At 37.3% G+C, this 17,118-nt stretch overlaps 1 protein-coding gene across 1 annotated transcript in view; it reads left to right on the top strand.

Moving 5' to 3' along the window:
- The window catches only part of cdh13 (cadherin 13, H-cadherin (heart)), a 430,791-nt gene that overhangs the window by 179,411 nt on the left and 234,262 nt on the right, over positions 1-17,118 (top strand). The window contains exons 3-4 of the mRNA XM_056261289.1: positions 2,978-3,189; positions 11,727-11,840. Coding sequence (XP_056117264.1) covers positions 2,978-3,189; positions 11,727-11,840 — 326 coding nt within the window. The remainder of the gene's footprint in view (positions 1-2,977; positions 3,190-11,726; positions 11,841-17,118) is intronic.

Raw genomic sequence — 17,118 nt, 5'->3', positions numbered from 1 at the left:
GTGGCTCATACACAGGTGTGAGGTGTTCGTTTTATTTTTTTTCCTTCACTTTTGGCATCCTGCAGTGTGAAACGGATATCAAGACTGGTAAGCAATTAAGCTAATTGGTCACCGAGGCATTCATTATTGACGTGTCATGCTAAACACCTTTTTTTGTGGAGCTGACGTTGTCACATCAGTCGGTTTGAACGGAAATGCAATTTCTGAGTGAACGCAAAATAATGTTACTGGCCCTGTTCCAGCTCACTTACTCAAATGAAATCTTCATTGAATGCATTTAAATGGTGTATTTAAACGGTGGTGTAGTCGGTTACAGTTCTCACTTAAGCTTTTATGGATGTAATTGAATAAAAAAAAAACACTGAAGGTTTAAAGGCTGAATCTGAAGATTTTTTATGTTTATGCCTTTGCATTTGAACACTGATGAGTCAAAACGTTATGACCACCTGCCTATGCTGTTGGAGGGCAGGACAACACCTTAAACTCTTCATCATGTTCCTCAAACCATTCCTAAACAATGTGTGCAGTGTGGCAGGGTGGATTATCTTGCTGAAAGTGAAAAAAATCACTTGCTGAAAAATCAAATGCTCGTGTACCCATTGTAGGCGCTTTCGACGGTGGACAGGGGTCATCATCATAGGCACTCTGATTGGTCTACGTCTACACAGCCCCATACACAGTAGAGTGCGATGCCCTGTGTGTTGTGAAACATTTCTTCCATAACAATCATAACAATTGTGTGTGACTTGTGCCTCAGTAGACCCTCTGTTGGCTCGGACCAGATAGCCTTTGTTACACTCATGCACTTAATGAGCCTTGGGCTCCCAACACCCTGTCAGTTTGTGTTTTGTCCCTCCTCGGACAAATGTTGGTAAATTCTCACCACTGCTGACTGTAGGGATGGGACGAAATATCGTTTGACGAAATATCGCGATACAAAACGTGACGAAACGCATCGAGGTCGAAAAAAATGGATCGCGAAATAAAGATAGATGGCACTGCTGCATGATTTGCGTAGTATATAAATAATTTAGTGTATTATATGTGTGTGTGTATGTATATGGGGCAGACATACAGTCTATGGTGGCAGGCTGGCAGCACCATCTGCTGATCAAGCAGGGTAAAACTAAATGAAAAAAAAAATTATATCCGGGGAACGGTGCGGTACGTCATCACGTCAAGACAGCGCATGTTGCAACAACAACACTGCAGTCTACAGCGAGCTAACAAATATTAGCATCAGTACCAACTGCCTTGCCCCCAAACAGCTGACCATGGAGTCAAATGTATATATATACCGTAAAACTTCAAATAATAGCCCGGGCTTTTATTTTCCCAAATCGTCGAACTGCACCGGCTTGTATTTGAGACAGGCGTCTATATGAGACCGGCCTTTATAATTAAGTGTTGAGATGTTGTTCATTGAGTCTAAGTAAGCCTAGAGTCTCTAATCTCTAAAAATCTCCAAATGCTCCACGTGAAACTGCGGTCTTCCGACCTTTTACTATCGTGTCAATTGATTTTGATTTATATGCGCGAGGGATTGTTATGCGCCCTGTCATTGTCAAGCGCAGCAGTCAATTCATTCTACATCACTTCACTCGCCGATCAAAAAAGGCTTTGGCGGGACACACATTTGCTTTGGCGGCCAAAGCAAATGAATAAGTTGTTGTTATACAGTAATATTTTTTTATTTTTTTTCCTTTTTTGATATCGTATCGTGACGTATCGTATCGTGACCCTGGCATATCGAGGTGCATCGTATCGTGAGTTTAAGTGTATCGTCCCATCCCTAGCTGACTGGGAGCCTTGCTGTTTCAGAGATACTTTGACCCAGGTAAAAGTAACAGTAGACATTTATAATGTTACAAACTATTCTATTCCTCAAATAATTGTGGGAAAGAAATGGTTTCCAGAAAACTCTTAAGCAGCCCAACCATTTTCAAAATAAATAAGAAATGTTACTTATATTAAAGTAAAAAAAAAAAAAAAAGCATATTAAAATTATTTCTGAGGGATCATGTGACACAAAAGACTAGTAAAGACTGTTGAAAATTCAGCTTTGCCATCACAAGAATAGATTTTATTGTATTTTATTTTATTGTATTTTTGATTATCATTATTTTTATTTGTAATTAAGGCTATTTACTTATTCATAAGTTTGAATGCGGAAAAATATTCTGTTAGAACATAATGCATACTATACAGGCATTTAATATGTTGGGGTTAAATTTCCATGGATAATAGCTACCATAAGAAAATATATTGAAGATTTGGTTCATGCTGTCCATTTCACATCTACTCTGCCCAGGTCACCTTGAGTTACAAGAACATAACTTAGAGTGTCAAAGAGGGTGGTAAAAGGAAGGAAAAGAAGAGTTGTGGATGAGAGAAAGAGGGATGAGGAAAGGAAATGGGCTGTCACAGAGGACGAAAAGAGTGAAAGCGAGGCATGGAGCGTTGAGATAAGATGGAGACGGACACGATCAGAGGGGATAAGCTGGCCCGATGTGGTGGTATCTTCCTCGGTCAGACCTGATTGGTGAAGATGAAAGTAGGGTCGATATTATTGAGGGTTAAAGTTATCTATTTCACGTTTATATACATTGATGAATTAGCCATAGGCTTTATTACCTGCTTTTAGCTCTTGGATGTATGAGCTCTGGGATAGGTTCTTCATGCATAGTCACCTTTTCAGGGACATTTTCTGCAACAGCAAGTCCATTTTTCCATCAACCATAAGAGATGTAGTCCTTTCTTGACAATTTCTGCAATGGAAGTGATACTAGGTGACTTGGAAATGAATATGGTCATCCTAACAATGCTATCCGTGGTTAATGCTATCCTTTAACATTCCTTTTCATCTATATGGCGATATATGATATTTATCGACTTGGCTCCATATCACTATTTCATGTGTTTATTTCTCTTAAGCTAACATGTAAACATCTTCTTTTCTTTGTGCGTTTTTCTGCAGTGGTGTTTGACGACTGCGCTGGAAATGAGGGTGTGGAGTTTGAAGTTTCGAACCCTAACTTCCTAATAGACGAGAACCTGAATCTGGTTCCTAGAAAAGACGTGATTGATAGCGGAGACGTCATGTTTGTCCATGGTGTCAATGTTAATGTCGATGACATGGCACAAGTGACCATTATGGGAGCACCATCCAGATCTCCTCAGACACTCAGGGTAAGAGTTTCTCTCATTTTGTATACTGTATGTGTGTGTGTGTGTGTTTTGTAAATGGCCTGAAGTTTTCAATCATGTCATTTTAAATGGTGTTCTATGCTGGAGACATCGCATGTCTGGACACCCATGATTCTCTTATCTCAGAACTGGATGTATGCGTCAGTCTGTGTGTCTTTACTGCCATCATATTGACAGACTCCAGCTCAGACTGGAAATTACCCATCATGTCCTGTCATTGTCTCTGTGAGGACAGCCACATATTTCATTCAGAGGAGATCAGTGTCAGAAATTAACTTTTCTTATTAAGGGGGGAAAATCCCCCCCCCCCCCCCCCCCCGGGGCTTTTTTATTTTCGTAAGGGCTTTTTTTCTACCCATATATAAACAGCATGTTTTCTTATCAGGTTAAATACTTCAGTTGAATCAATTAATTGGAATGAATTGCCAATCTGACCAGATATGGCTCTTTCACATTAAATACAATTTGTATTTAATTTTCTAATTTAATTGGTGTTTATTTTATTGAAATCTACTACCATTTTGGGGTATTAATGCAACTAATAGCTTCTTTTCAGCAAGGATTATCAAATATTAAGCATTAATAAAGACTTGTACAGTACATTTTTACAAAATAATTATTTCAAATAAATGCTGTTCTTTTAAACTTTCTTTTAACTTTCTACTCAAATCAATCCAGAAAAGAGTATCACAGTTTCCATTAAAAAAAAATTAAGTACGGTAACACAACCATTTTCACCATTGATAAACATCATGTTTCTTGAGCACCACATCAGCATGCCAGAATGATTTATGAAGGATCATGTGACACTTAAAACTGGAGTAATGATGCTGATAGTAGAAAAGAGTTGTTTTAAATTGTAATGGTATTTCACAATATTACTGTTTTACTGTATTTTCATCAAATAAATGCAGCCTTGAAAACAATCTTAAGTGCATGTATGTATGTACAGTATGTATGTGTGTGTGTGTGTATTTTTTTCCAGCAAGGATACATCATTTCATTCATATTTATAAACATGCATTTCAGCATTCTTATAGGAACATTTAGGTTGTAGGTGTATTATATTGCATATAGTGCCATAGTGAATGAAAAGCACCTAGGTCCCACCTCTTTGAGATGATAAACTGGGAATTATACTCTCAGATGAGATATATTGCATGTGTGAAGTGATTGCTACGTGAGAGAGCTCGGGGAGAACAGTGGTGTGTGAAGAGGCTGAGGCGGGAAGCAGGGTCATTATGGATCATGCATCGTGTAATCACAGTCAGGCTAAGCCTTCAAAAATAAACCTTGCACCAACCCACTAGTTTGTTCCCAGCAGAAGACCACGCATCAGCTAGCGCATGCCGAAGGGAAGCGCTTCTTATTGATGCCATATTTGACTTAATGCCCATTTTATTGGATTTTGATTATTGATAAGTGCAAGTGGAAATGGAAAAGGCCCCCGTCTTTTCCAGAGGCTGACGTGATGTAATTCTAGCTGCTGTTCAAGCACAGCAAGGGTAAAGAGAAGGCCTTATGAGAAAAGTGAGAATTCAAGCTATAATTTAATATTTTACAGAGGATCAATATATGAATTAATTTCATGATTTGTTTTCCTCCCTTGCGTTTCTATGTGTGAATAAGACGTTTTTTCCTTGTGGAACCACCAAATGGAGTGCAAAAAAAAAATTGCTGTGAATTTGTAAGATCTTGACATTTCATACTTTTCTATATGTAATCTATTGAAAAACTGGAGGCTTAAGGAGTAATTATATTGGGTTTTCTTTTTCACAGTCATTTTTCATTTATTCTAAAGAAGAGGATGACCCAGTCATAAGGTTACGGGTCGGAAATCCATCTTGTTCATTGCCATTACTTGTTTATTGGCCTTTCTGGTGTCTTTAGCCTTAACCGGTGGTAGTAATGTAATGTTCTTGTGTCACAGTGAGTGGTACTTTATGAGTGTTAAGTTGCTTACCCTGCTGCTTAGCTTAGTTTTAGCTTTTTGCTGGTTTTATAGGCGTTTAGGTACTTGCCAGCCAGTCTTTTCAATGCTTCCGATGAGAATGTGGGGTTGCACAGGACTGTTGGGATGAATCACTGCAGGTATATCATCTGCAATGCAAACCCACAGGTTTCTGTCTGGCACTCTGACTCGTCTCTCCATCTGGATAAATGAGAAGTCGAAAATGAGTAATGATATATCCCAATATGGTAGTCAACAGCAGAATGGCAGAACTGACAAGGACGTGGTGCCTCTGTCCACCCTGTGTTTTAATTAATGATGAGTTTTGATGACTACGGAAAAAAACAAATTGAGGGTTTTGATCTCATTTTTACCAAGACTGGAAAGGTTCTTGGTGTTAGAGCTCTTAGAACGTAATCAACCTTATTGACTCTTACCATTATTTATATTAGTATACCCTTTTTTTATTATTTGTATTTTTTTATTATTATTTTTAATTAATTAATACATTTATTTATGTGTTTATTTATTTTTCCAGTGAAATGGAAACATGGCTGTAGGGGTTAGAGAGGAGGAATTAGATCGGGACATGACCCAGGTCAGACATGAACCTGGGTTCCCATAAGCCAGCAGCTCATTTAGTGATTTAGAAGTTGCTTGCGTTGCAGTTGTCCAGAAAAGGCAGGTGGTGCACTGTAATGGTTGAGGCTCAGAACTGTTAACCTACATTTTGCTGGTTCAGTTCCATGCAAGGAGGTAACCATGAGCCGTCGGATGATTGCAAGGATTGAAAATAAGCTAAAACATATTAAAACTGCTTAACACACATAATTTATTTGCTAAATGGTGGGAATAATTTCAAAAAATATAATCCTCAATGCAGCTCAGCAATGCAATGTACTCCACGGCTGGGATTCGTATGCCACTAATCTTTAAGCCCCCCCTGTTTCAGTTATTAGTGAGAGCTCAAACTAGCTCTCAGAGCGGAGAAAGCCAAAGCAGGGAGGATTGTACCTCTGTAATTTATGAACAGGAAACATTAAAGATTCATGACTATCTTCTTTTCAGCTTGTCAGCACGCTCCAGCCAACAGTGTTCATCACTGGCAGAGGGAAGGTGTGGAAAACGCATACAACAGGTCTTGTTCTCAGAGCGATTCGGTGCGTTATTCTGTCCTTGAGAATGTGGAGGGTGAAGAGTGGCAAAGGAGTTCATCAATAACCTCAATGCAGACCTTCATTTTTCCAACAGACAGGGTTCTTAAAGTTCCATCAGTCTCTCTCGTTCTCCCTATCGCTCACCGTGGAGAGTCGATGAGTTGACGGAGATGTTTCATCTTCACCGTAAAACCCGTCACTGTCACTTATGCCTCTTACAGTGTACGTAGTGGATGAGAATAACATAAACTCCCCTTATTATGGGAGAACATATTGCTTACTTTCTCTTGGAAATGTGCTCTCAGCCAAGGTGAATTTCACAAAGGGACTGCTATGATGCTGTTCTGGCATGTTATAGGTGTCAATACAGTGGCTGAAGGACATATAGTAACTTTATCAATCTCTGGAGGTGATGCAGGTATGATTATGAGTTTCAAATCCTTATACCAAAGATAATATTGCAAGTTTTAATGCTACAATACGCACCTTTTAATGGGATTGTTCACCCCAAAATGAAATTTACACCGCCTCATGTCGTTCCAAATAACTTATTTTTTCTTTGTAACACAAAAGAAGTTATGTTGAAGAAAGTTGGGGTCCACATCTTCTTTTGTGTTCTATACAGAAGAAAGAAAGCTATACAAACACGAGGGTAAATGATGACAGAATTTCTCTTTTTGGTGAACTATCCCTTTAAGGAGCATGCCATTTGAGATTGTTCAGTTCAATAAACTATGGTTAATATCAAAACTGACATTTTAGACACAATACTGCAAGTTACTTGTCTATTTTTGTTCTAATAATTAAAATGGCTAAAAAAAGAAGCAGCAGCAGAGCTATCGCACGCCTCTGAGCAACACACGGGTTGCTGGATGAATCATTTGAATTAATGATTTAATAACTTGATTATTTCTGAGTCAATTAGACATATGAACATATTAAATGAAAGACTAAGTGACTCGCTCTTTAAGACTTGTTGTCACTTTCTTTGTTGAAAATCCAGGTAATTACAAACTTTACAAATAGAAGGTAATTCTGCTCATTTGATTGTTTTTTTATTTGTTGTGATTGGTTAAGCAAAAAACATGTAAACCAAAAGATAAGATTAAAAAACTGTACGATAAGTCTCACAATAAACTCATTATTAAAAACTTCCTTCATATCAATAACAAAAGACTTAAAACTAATGTAAAACGAATTGCTCAGATTCTGATTGGATGAATCACATTCAGAGGTAGCACAGTATACACATAAACAGATTAGTTTACTCCATCTCTGAGAGTGGGTATCGGATATTGCCAGGTTATGATGATGCAGAGCATTACCTGGCCATGAATGCTGTGTCAGAGCAACGCAAACAAATGACTTCATTCCGTTCGTTCCATTCCACCTTTGTACGCTCCGTCATCCTGACAGCCTTTGGGCTCCAGCGACACTGAATCTCCAGCCTCTCTCATTCCCCCATCATTCCACTCCTGCTACGCCTGGCCAAAGACATACAGCAAGGACAGAACGCTCTGTGCTTCCGAAGTAAATGGAAAGTTTGTGACCGGACCCCAACCATTTCCCAACAAAAAATTACATACGAGCAGGACACAATAAATAGCTTGTCAAGGGTATCTCTCTGTCTGTGCAGAGTATACTTGTTTAGTGGGTTGGACTTTGGAGGATAGAAGCAAAAGAGACAGAGAGATAAACAAACACAAATAGAAATAGATAGAAATGGAAATAGAAGCATAAAAATGACTGGAAAGTGCATCGTTTGAGCTTTTTCAGCCTTGACAAACTCTGTATGTATTCAGTGTAGCTGCTGTTTTCCAGTTGCTACTAGGTGACATTCTTTCTCCCTCCCCCTCGTTCTGTCTTAAAATGCAGCTCAGATAGGTTGACTGTTGTAATGAGTTCAGATGCATGCTGGGATCTTTGTGGCGGCGTGCTGTCGCCGTGTCCTCAGCTGAAAGGCTGCTTACGTGAAGCAAAAAAAAGGTATCTAAAGCTTTTCTGAACACACAGAGACCAGGATTCTTTTGAATTCTTTTCACTATAAAACAAATTATGACTATTAATACCACATTTTCTCTGATAATTGAATTAATCTCTGTGTTTTATGGCGGTTTTTTCGCATGACAGCAGGATGGTGAAAGTAATTCCCTCAATAAAGGGAGTTTTTGGAGAGAAACAGTGACGTGTATCTGCTAATGACATCAGAACAACAGGATCCTGTAATAATTAATTTCAAGAACAGATTTTTATTACTAAAATGAAAAACTATTAAGACTTATCCTTTGGGATTTATGATAAATGTTATTTTATTTTTTTTGCTGGGAAATATCCTGAAATACGTCATACATAAATCTTGATATCAGGCTGAAAAGTACTCAAGATGCTCTTCCTCACATTAATAGCCCAGGCTGTTCCCAGAGATGGTGGTGTGATGTATCCATTTCGCAAATGGGATCTTCTGTCCGGTCAGACCAAGAAGGGTCATTTAGGTTCTAATGTGATTTGCTAATGTACTTTTATTTTATCTCTGCGTTTGGCCATTCATATTTAATGCTGTACTGTAGTCAGCTCAAATTTTATTTGATTTTTTTGTGATACCAAAACTTTAAAATGTTTATGAATTATGACTGGTTTCCTCTTTGTTGGGAACAAGGTGGTCTGTAATGCCTTGGAACAATTATCTGTTTTCATTCCCATTCATCTCAATGGCAGTTGCCTGCTTGACTAGCACATCCAATAACTCAAGAAAAAAAAAAGAGTATCTGTCTATTTTTCCAGTTAAATGTCAAAAAAATTATTGAAACAAGATCAATTTACTTGAGAAGCAACACTGCACAAAATATTAAGACTTGTTTTCAGAAAATGTATCTTTAATATAAATGTCACCCCCCCACACTTATTGTAAGAGTAAACAAGTTAACATTTATATTTATTGATTTAGCAGACAAGATGCACTTATATTCAAGATACGACCTAGTCTTAATGTTTCATGCAGTGTTGCCTCTCAAGTGCATTTAGCATTTTTTTATATAGTTTTCCTGAAAAAGCAAAAAAGGCTAATTAAGAAGTATTTTTTTATCCCGAGCTGACATTAAAAGCAACAAGTAATATTTTATATTTTACGAAGTCTTAAATATTTCTTTTTGTTTATTATTATAATTATTGTATGAGATACTTGGCCATTCAAAAATGTGGGGTCAATAATTTTTCTTGTTCTTAAAGAATAAATAAATATATAAGATGATAAAGACATTTACTGTGTAATGTTACACTGGTTTTCTATTTCACATAAATGCTCTCTCTTTTGCAACTCTATTAATTGAAGAATCCTGATTTTTTTAGCAGCACAACAGTTTTTCAACTTTGCTGATAATAACAAATGTTTCTCAAGCACCAAATAAGCATATTAGAATGATTTCTGAAGGATCATGTGACTGAAGACTGGAGTAATGATGCTGAAAATTCAGCTTTGTCATAAGAATAAATTACATTTTAAAATGTATTAAAATAGAAAAAAATTACTTTAAATGTTCTTATTATTTCAAAATATTACTGTTTTTGTTGTGTTTTTGATAAAATAAATGCAGTCTTGGTGAGCATAAGAAAAGTCTTTCAAAAACCTACAAAAATCGTACAGACCCCAAACGCTCGAATGTATTTACGAGATGTTTTTTAGTCCATATGGTGCAGTTCTGGTGTCTACCAGCAGGACCTAACTTGTCCATGCTAACCAGCTAAGCCTTGACCTATTGGTTTGCAGAAAGCATTTTGAGCCAGGTCATCAAAAGACATTATAGGGCCATTTACTCGTGCCACATGGGCCAGCGGGATCTTGCATGGGTCGCTGCCACCATGTTAATATATTCTGTTTCTCCCTGCTGTCAAGTGCTGAGTGACAAATATAATTTGTGCTGCCATCTAATTGCCCTTAGGAGCTCTAATTGCACCAATGTTGACAAAGGAAAAAGAATAGAACATGAGAGGCTGAATAGCTGGTTTATTGAATTGAGATGCTAATAAACTGGAGATCCATAAACTGGAAGCCGGATCCCACATAAAACCAAACACATGTATTGCATTTACGTATACATAGGTAGGATGAGATCTGTGGTTCAGATTGCTGGTTCTGTATCTTAAAATCTGTACTCTCGGGAATTCTTGATTCTGATTGGTCAATTGTGATATTCTGTGGTCAATAGTTTTTTCTGTAATGACCACTAAATTCTATAATTGCCAACTACCCATGCCAACAGATCTCCTAGATGGTTCTATAATGTTGAGAGTTGTTTTTTATTCCACATAGGCATTGTGCCTGATGAAGACCTGATGGCCAAAAAGTTGCGCTTCTAAATACATTAGTTTGGATCTGCTATTTTCATTGTGCGTACTGCACACTTCTTTTTTCTTCTATTGTTATTTCGTTGTCCTGCTCCTGAGCCCAATTAGGGTGTTTGGGATGTGCACAACCTTTTTTGTATTTCAAATTTAATGTCTCTCATATCACTCTGTGCTCCTAAAATTATTTTAACTTCAATCAATACTTCATGTCGTAGTATTTTCTTATTTGGTGAGTAGCCCCATAATAAGCCGGATAATGTACAGTTAGGCAGTCATTATCAGACACACAAGAGCAATATTTTGCGATAATGACCAGCTGACTGTACACTATCCCTTATACTGTACAGCATAATGTCTCTTGTTCTGTCACTTTTTACTCTTTATGACTCATTCTCTCAACTCAATTCCATTTTAGAGTCAAAGAATGAATGCTTGTGACATTACTTAGTTTAAGTTTCTGAAATGGGACGTGGCTTTCAATTAAGCTTCTATCTGAATAAGGGAAGCAATAGCAGGAAAGGTAGGAAACCACATAACTGCCATAATGAGCACTTTTAATGACTTCGGTAAGAGCACAGTGTGTCTCATTTGTATCGATGTGTTCGTTAGAGTTTTCAATTAGCGCTATCAGATGTCTGCGTAGTTCAGTAACTCTCCTGTATGTAATAGGATGTATTGTGGCTGTTTTAATGTTTTATGTTATTATATGGAAGTATCCACTGAAGAGTTTGTAGTGTCCTTAATGAAGGGATTTACATTGATTTTATGAAGTATTCATAACATTATGGGACTAATGTGGTGTATAATAGCGTAGTGGTTAAAGATCTGGGATGGCAAATGAAAGGTTCTAGGTTAAAACTCTCCAAGCGGTTATTTATGATCCATCACCATTGTCCCCTTGAGCAAATACTTAGCACAATGGATGTTCCTGTAGTGTACAGAATGAAGCAATCAGCTAAATGTCCTTTTAGGAAAAAGATTACCTAACATGTGTTCAATTAGGTGTAAAAGTCCTTACAAGACCTCACATTTGAACAATTTTTTTTCTTCTTGTCTGTGCTGTGATTTAGGAGATTCTGGGTCTGTCGGACTTAATGCCTTACCGATCCAAAAGATCCCTGCTGGTGCCTCCCATGTTTGTCCCAGAGAACCAGCGAGCCCCCTTTCCCAGGTCTATTGGAAAGGTAAGACATTGCATTTGCAATTCTCTTTCACTTTAACTTAGTGCTACTAAAGTGCATTGCCACCATGATTTTGGTCAACCATAGTTTTGCGATGTGGACACCTATCAGTGTGACAGTGCTACTTGATGGTTTAGATAACCCCTTCTTTTGTTTTCAGGCTCACTTAGCTCTGATGAAGTCAAATGAATTAGCAGAGAAATTATGCATGGGGTGATATATTTACAAAGACAAAGCTGGAAGGTCACCCTGGTCCCCATGGGGAAAAAAATCCAAAATGATTTTTTCCCATAAGTCAAGTCAAGTCAAGTCAAATATATTTATATAGCGCTTTTCACAATACAGATTGTATCAAAGCTGCTTCACAGTATCAATCAAAACAACTTAACAGTGTTTGTTTATTACTGGAAAAAGACATCCAAGTTTGGTAGAGCTGATCAGTGGTATGATGGGTCATTTAATTTGAATATCCCCAACTGAGCAAGCCAAAGGCAACAGTGGCAAGGAACCGAAAAACTCCATCAAGTGACCCGATGGTGTCCTAAAACTCCATCAGATGACCCAATGGAGAAAAAAAACCCTTGGGAGAACCCAGGCTCAGTCGGGGCCAGTTCTCCTCTGGCGTTTATGAAGTAGAGGCCGAATTTACAGTAACTGTAAAATAAAAAATTTATATGAATGCCTGGCTAAATAGATGCGTCTTTAGTCTAGTTTTAAACTGGGAGAACGAGTCTGAGCAACAAACAATATCAGGAAGGCTATTCCAGAGCTTCGGAGCTAAATGTGAAAATGCTCTCCCTCCTTTGGTGGATCTGGATATCCTAGGAATGACCAGAAGCCTCGAATTTAGTGATCTTAAAGAGCGCGATGGATTATAGGGCGATAGAAGATCCGTTAAATAGACTGGAGCTAAACCATTTAGAGCTTTAGAAGTCAAAAGCAATACCTTGTAATTAATACGGAACTTTATAGGTAACGAATGAAGTGATGATAGAATCGGTGTTATATGATCATATTTTCTTGATCTAGTAAGAACTCTAGCGGCTGCATTTTGGACTAACTGTAGCTTATTTATTGAAGATGCAGGACAACCAGCTAATAAAGCATTACAGTAATCTAGTCTCGAGATCATGAATGCATGAACTAACTTTTCTGCATCAAGCTTTTTGATTATTGCAGAAAATAAACCCTGTGACAAAGAAAGGTTTATGATTGTATTCAACAATGTAATCTTCACAAATTAACATGTTTTTAATGAATTTGGAAGCCTAAATACAATCCCCAGAAATAAAATCTAATGTTAGGCTATAAATTAACTACATTATGGTCACATGACTTCAGCAACTAAGCTTCCGAAAAGTCTTTCATTTAAAATAAACAAGTTGAAAAGTTTATGACATTTAGTGTCTCCTACAACTTCTGTATTCTCATTTAGCCACTAGCAACTGGCTTTTTCAAGACATATAAAATCTTAAAAACAAAACTAGTGGAGTATTACCAAAGTAATGCATTACAATATTTCGTTACTCCCTAAAAAATAACGAATTGCCTTACTTAGTTACTTTTTATGGAAAGTGCTACATTACATTTGCGTTTCTTTTTCCTCACCTGGGCTGTTCTAATTTTGGCAAATGTAAAGGCCCTTTTACACCAAAAGTGAAATGAATAAGCCTCAGGCTGAAGGAAAGACAAATCCATGCCTGTACAGTGGAGGGCGCAGCTCAAACAATCCTTTCAGCTGTGCTTCCATTCTGGACTGCAGAAGAATTGGACGCAGGAGAAGAAAGTTCAACACTTACTTCAGCAAAAAAAAGGAGGAAAGAAAAGTAAAAATGTGATATTTATTTAAAGCCTATTAGTATGGTTGAATTGGATCATTGAAGGTCAGCACAAAAAAGTGAGATACATAAAGTGAGATTAAAGGAGAACTCTGGCACAAAATGAACCTTTGGTCTAATAAAACATTGGTACCTAGTCAACCGTTCTCTGAGATTTGTTTTCATGATAATCGAATGTAGGGCTGTTGGAACGAATTCCGAAATTCGAATATAATTCGAATATTAAAAAAATCAATACTATTCGAATGCTGAAGTTACTATTCGAATATTGGTTTTTTTATGTATATTTAATTTTTTTTATATATATAAACAGGAAAGAGGCCGCATGCATAAATTGTTTTATTTGCACAAACGCGTTTCAAGAAGGCACGCGCCGAAACGCGTTAAACAATTTATGCATAGTGCGGCCTCTTTCCTGTTTAACGTTATATATTCTAATCATCAGGCCAGCATTCTTAAAGTTTAAGTTTAATCAATGAGTGAAGCCTGCTCCTATTCCCATTCATTAATTTTTTTTTATATGGAATCTTGCCTTTCTCGCCACCTTGACTTACACACATGTGAAAATGAAATGCTTTTGTTTCGTCTGATGAACAATAACGTTTTTGAATCGTAACACAATTGTGCACGTTATCCACGCTGTATCATCACAACAATACTGTCAAAAATGGTAAATGTTTAACAACGTAAAAAAGCGCCCGTGAAGCGCAAATATCTTGGTGAAAACTCAACGGATTCGGCGAGCACCAAACTCGCTGGAACCGTCTAGTCGAACTGAAAAGAACGATATAAGTTTCAGAATGTTTGGTGGTGTTTTCGCGGAGATATTAGCCGAAAACCATCGGTAGCGCTGCAACCATATTCAGCACGAATAAAATGTTTATTGTAATGTTAGATATCCCTCTAGTGGACAGAACGTGTAACAACAACCACATGCTATAGTGGCATTGGCGATCCATAAGCCTGAGTAATGTCGTAAATATTAATAATAGGATGAATTTGAGCATTTAATATTCGAATATTATTCGAATATTAAATAAAATAAGGAATGGAATTCTAAAAGTATTACAGAGGAAGATTGACAGCCCTAATCGAATGTAAAGAGTTTTATCTCTAAAAACTGTTTAGCGTATAACGCTAGTAATGGGGGCATATAATAAGTAAAAAGAAATCGCTAGTTAATACCACTAACAAGGCTCAAAATAGCCCCACACGAACACAGTAACATAATGAGGGTCCCTACATGCAAAACGAAGCATTGAGAACTTTGTAAGTGTACAGACCGTTTAATAAGAAGATAAAGATAAAGACAGTCCACTTCGTGTATACAGACAGGAGCCATCTTTGGAAAACAGTCTCGACTAATCAAACCACGAACGACGTGCTAAGTGAGCTGAACTGTATGAAGTTTAGTGAACTTCTGAACTGTATGAATGGCGTTCGTGGTTTGATTAGTCGAGACTGTTTTCCAAAGATGGCTCCTGTCTTTATACACGAAGTGGACTGTCTTTATCTTTATCTTCGTATTAAACGGTCTGTACACTTACAAAGTTCTCAATGCTTCGTTTTGCATGTAGGGACCCTCATTATGTTACTGTGTTCGTGTGGGGCTATTTTGAGCCTTGTTAGTGGTATTAACTAGCGATTTCTTTTTACTGCCCCCATTACTAGCGTTATACGCTAAACAGTTTTTAGAGATAAAACTCTTTACATTCGATTATCATGAAAACAAATCTCAGAGAACGGTTGACTAGGTACCAATGTTTTATTAGACCAAAGGTTCATTTTGCGCCGGAGTTCTCCTTTAAATACATAATGTATATTTCTGCTATTTAACATAGTTAAAAAGTGCAGGTTTATTCTGAATATCTTAATACTCTGAGTTTGCATTTAACTGTTTTTATTAACTTTAAAGAATACTAAATCTGTTTTTGTGCAAGTGAGATGATTAAATGCCTGCTCACTTTAAGTCTAGAACTACAATAACCATCATGTTTACACAGCACACTCAGTGCCTCTGCTCCTCACTCCCAATGCCTCTCAGCATGGGGACAAGAGAGATGTCAGTCAATAAAGGGGAAAACAGTTCTTTACTAGTTACTTGAACAAATGATCTGATAATGTAACTTATGTTACTTGAAATGCAATACCCCCAATGGAGTAGGTTTGATTTTGAAATTGGTGGGGATGGGGACATCAATATATAACTATATTTTAAGTTTTGATCGAAATTATTGCTAGGGATATATCAGTGTCACTGGATATTGGTAGGGACACGTCCCTAGCTTCCCTACTAAATTCTACGCCCCTGCCCCCAACACTGGGTATTACTGATGTATTATGTTATAGAAAAAAAAAGATGAAAACATTTAAACAAAAATAACACGCACATTGAGATAGGGACGATGGAACCTAAGGTGCAAAAAATGTTTTTAGGACTCATTTTCTTCAACATCCTAATAGTGCAGAAGTAAGGCAAAATGATTACTTTACAGCTAAGAATACAGATCCTTGCTGCCATAGCCAGAAAATTTAATTGTTATCCTTTACATTCTCTTGAGTAACTTTTGGTCTGATTTGCATTGCTGTGTCCCTGAGTGCTGTTCGTCATTGATGGTGATTCGAGGAACCTTCTGCACTTAGGTCAGCGTTGAAATATATTACCACTTTGATTCGCACAAGGTCTTTCCTTCAGGCGGTGTTGGCCTGAGTCGTAATTGGTGAGAGAGGTGAAGAAACTACGAGGATGTGTAACAAGTAATTCTACTAAACTTAATTATTCTTTGCAGTGTTTTTAAGAACACATTTAATATGCTTTGAAAATTGTGCTATTGAAAATACCTAAAATTTGTTAAATTGTTTGTATGTTCAGATTTGTGTATTCTGATTTCTTTGTTTGGCACTTTTTCTTTTATTCTTTGTTTTTTTCAGGGATCTATATTTTCAAACACATCTGAGACCAAAAATTTGCAGGAAAATTGTATGAAAAGACAACACAAACCAAGCTTTGCACATACTTGATTTGCAAGCTTAAGATATGGGAGTTTTGCCCTAGTTGTGCCCCTGCCCAATTTTTATCACCTTTCCATCCTTTGTATATGGATGTCCAGAGTGAGATTCTGCAGATTTTTGCAGAATATTTCTGTTTGAGCTTTGAGGTGATGCCATCTGTTCAGCCATGTTTTTTAATACAATATTCGAGTGCTGTTTTACCATTCAGGGTGAACGATAAAAGAAAATGGAAATGTAATGTCGGAGGAAAATAATTTGTTTTGGCGATGCGTGTTTACAACAGGAAACCAAGAGGTAGAATCAAATGTTTTTGGCACTTCCTGTTCACTTTCTTTTTGTGGCTGTGTCTCAGCGTGGGCTGGGGTTATTCCTTAGTGAAATAAACGTACTAGATTGCTGTGGCACAGTGAATAAACCACAGTGTGTGCCAT

The sequence above is a fragment of the Rhinichthys klamathensis genome, unplaced genomic scaffold (assembly GCF_029890125.1).
Source record: "Rhinichthys klamathensis goyatoka isolate OS25496 unplaced genomic scaffold, OSU_Roscu_1.1 h1tg000181l_1, whole genome shotgun sequence".
In the NCBI taxonomy this organism is placed as follows: Eukaryota; Metazoa; Chordata; class Actinopteri; order Cypriniformes; family Leuciscidae; genus Rhinichthys; species Rhinichthys klamathensis.
The sequence above is the reverse complement of the archived record's forward strand: the minus strand, read 5'-3'. Positions and strand labels throughout refer to the sequence as shown.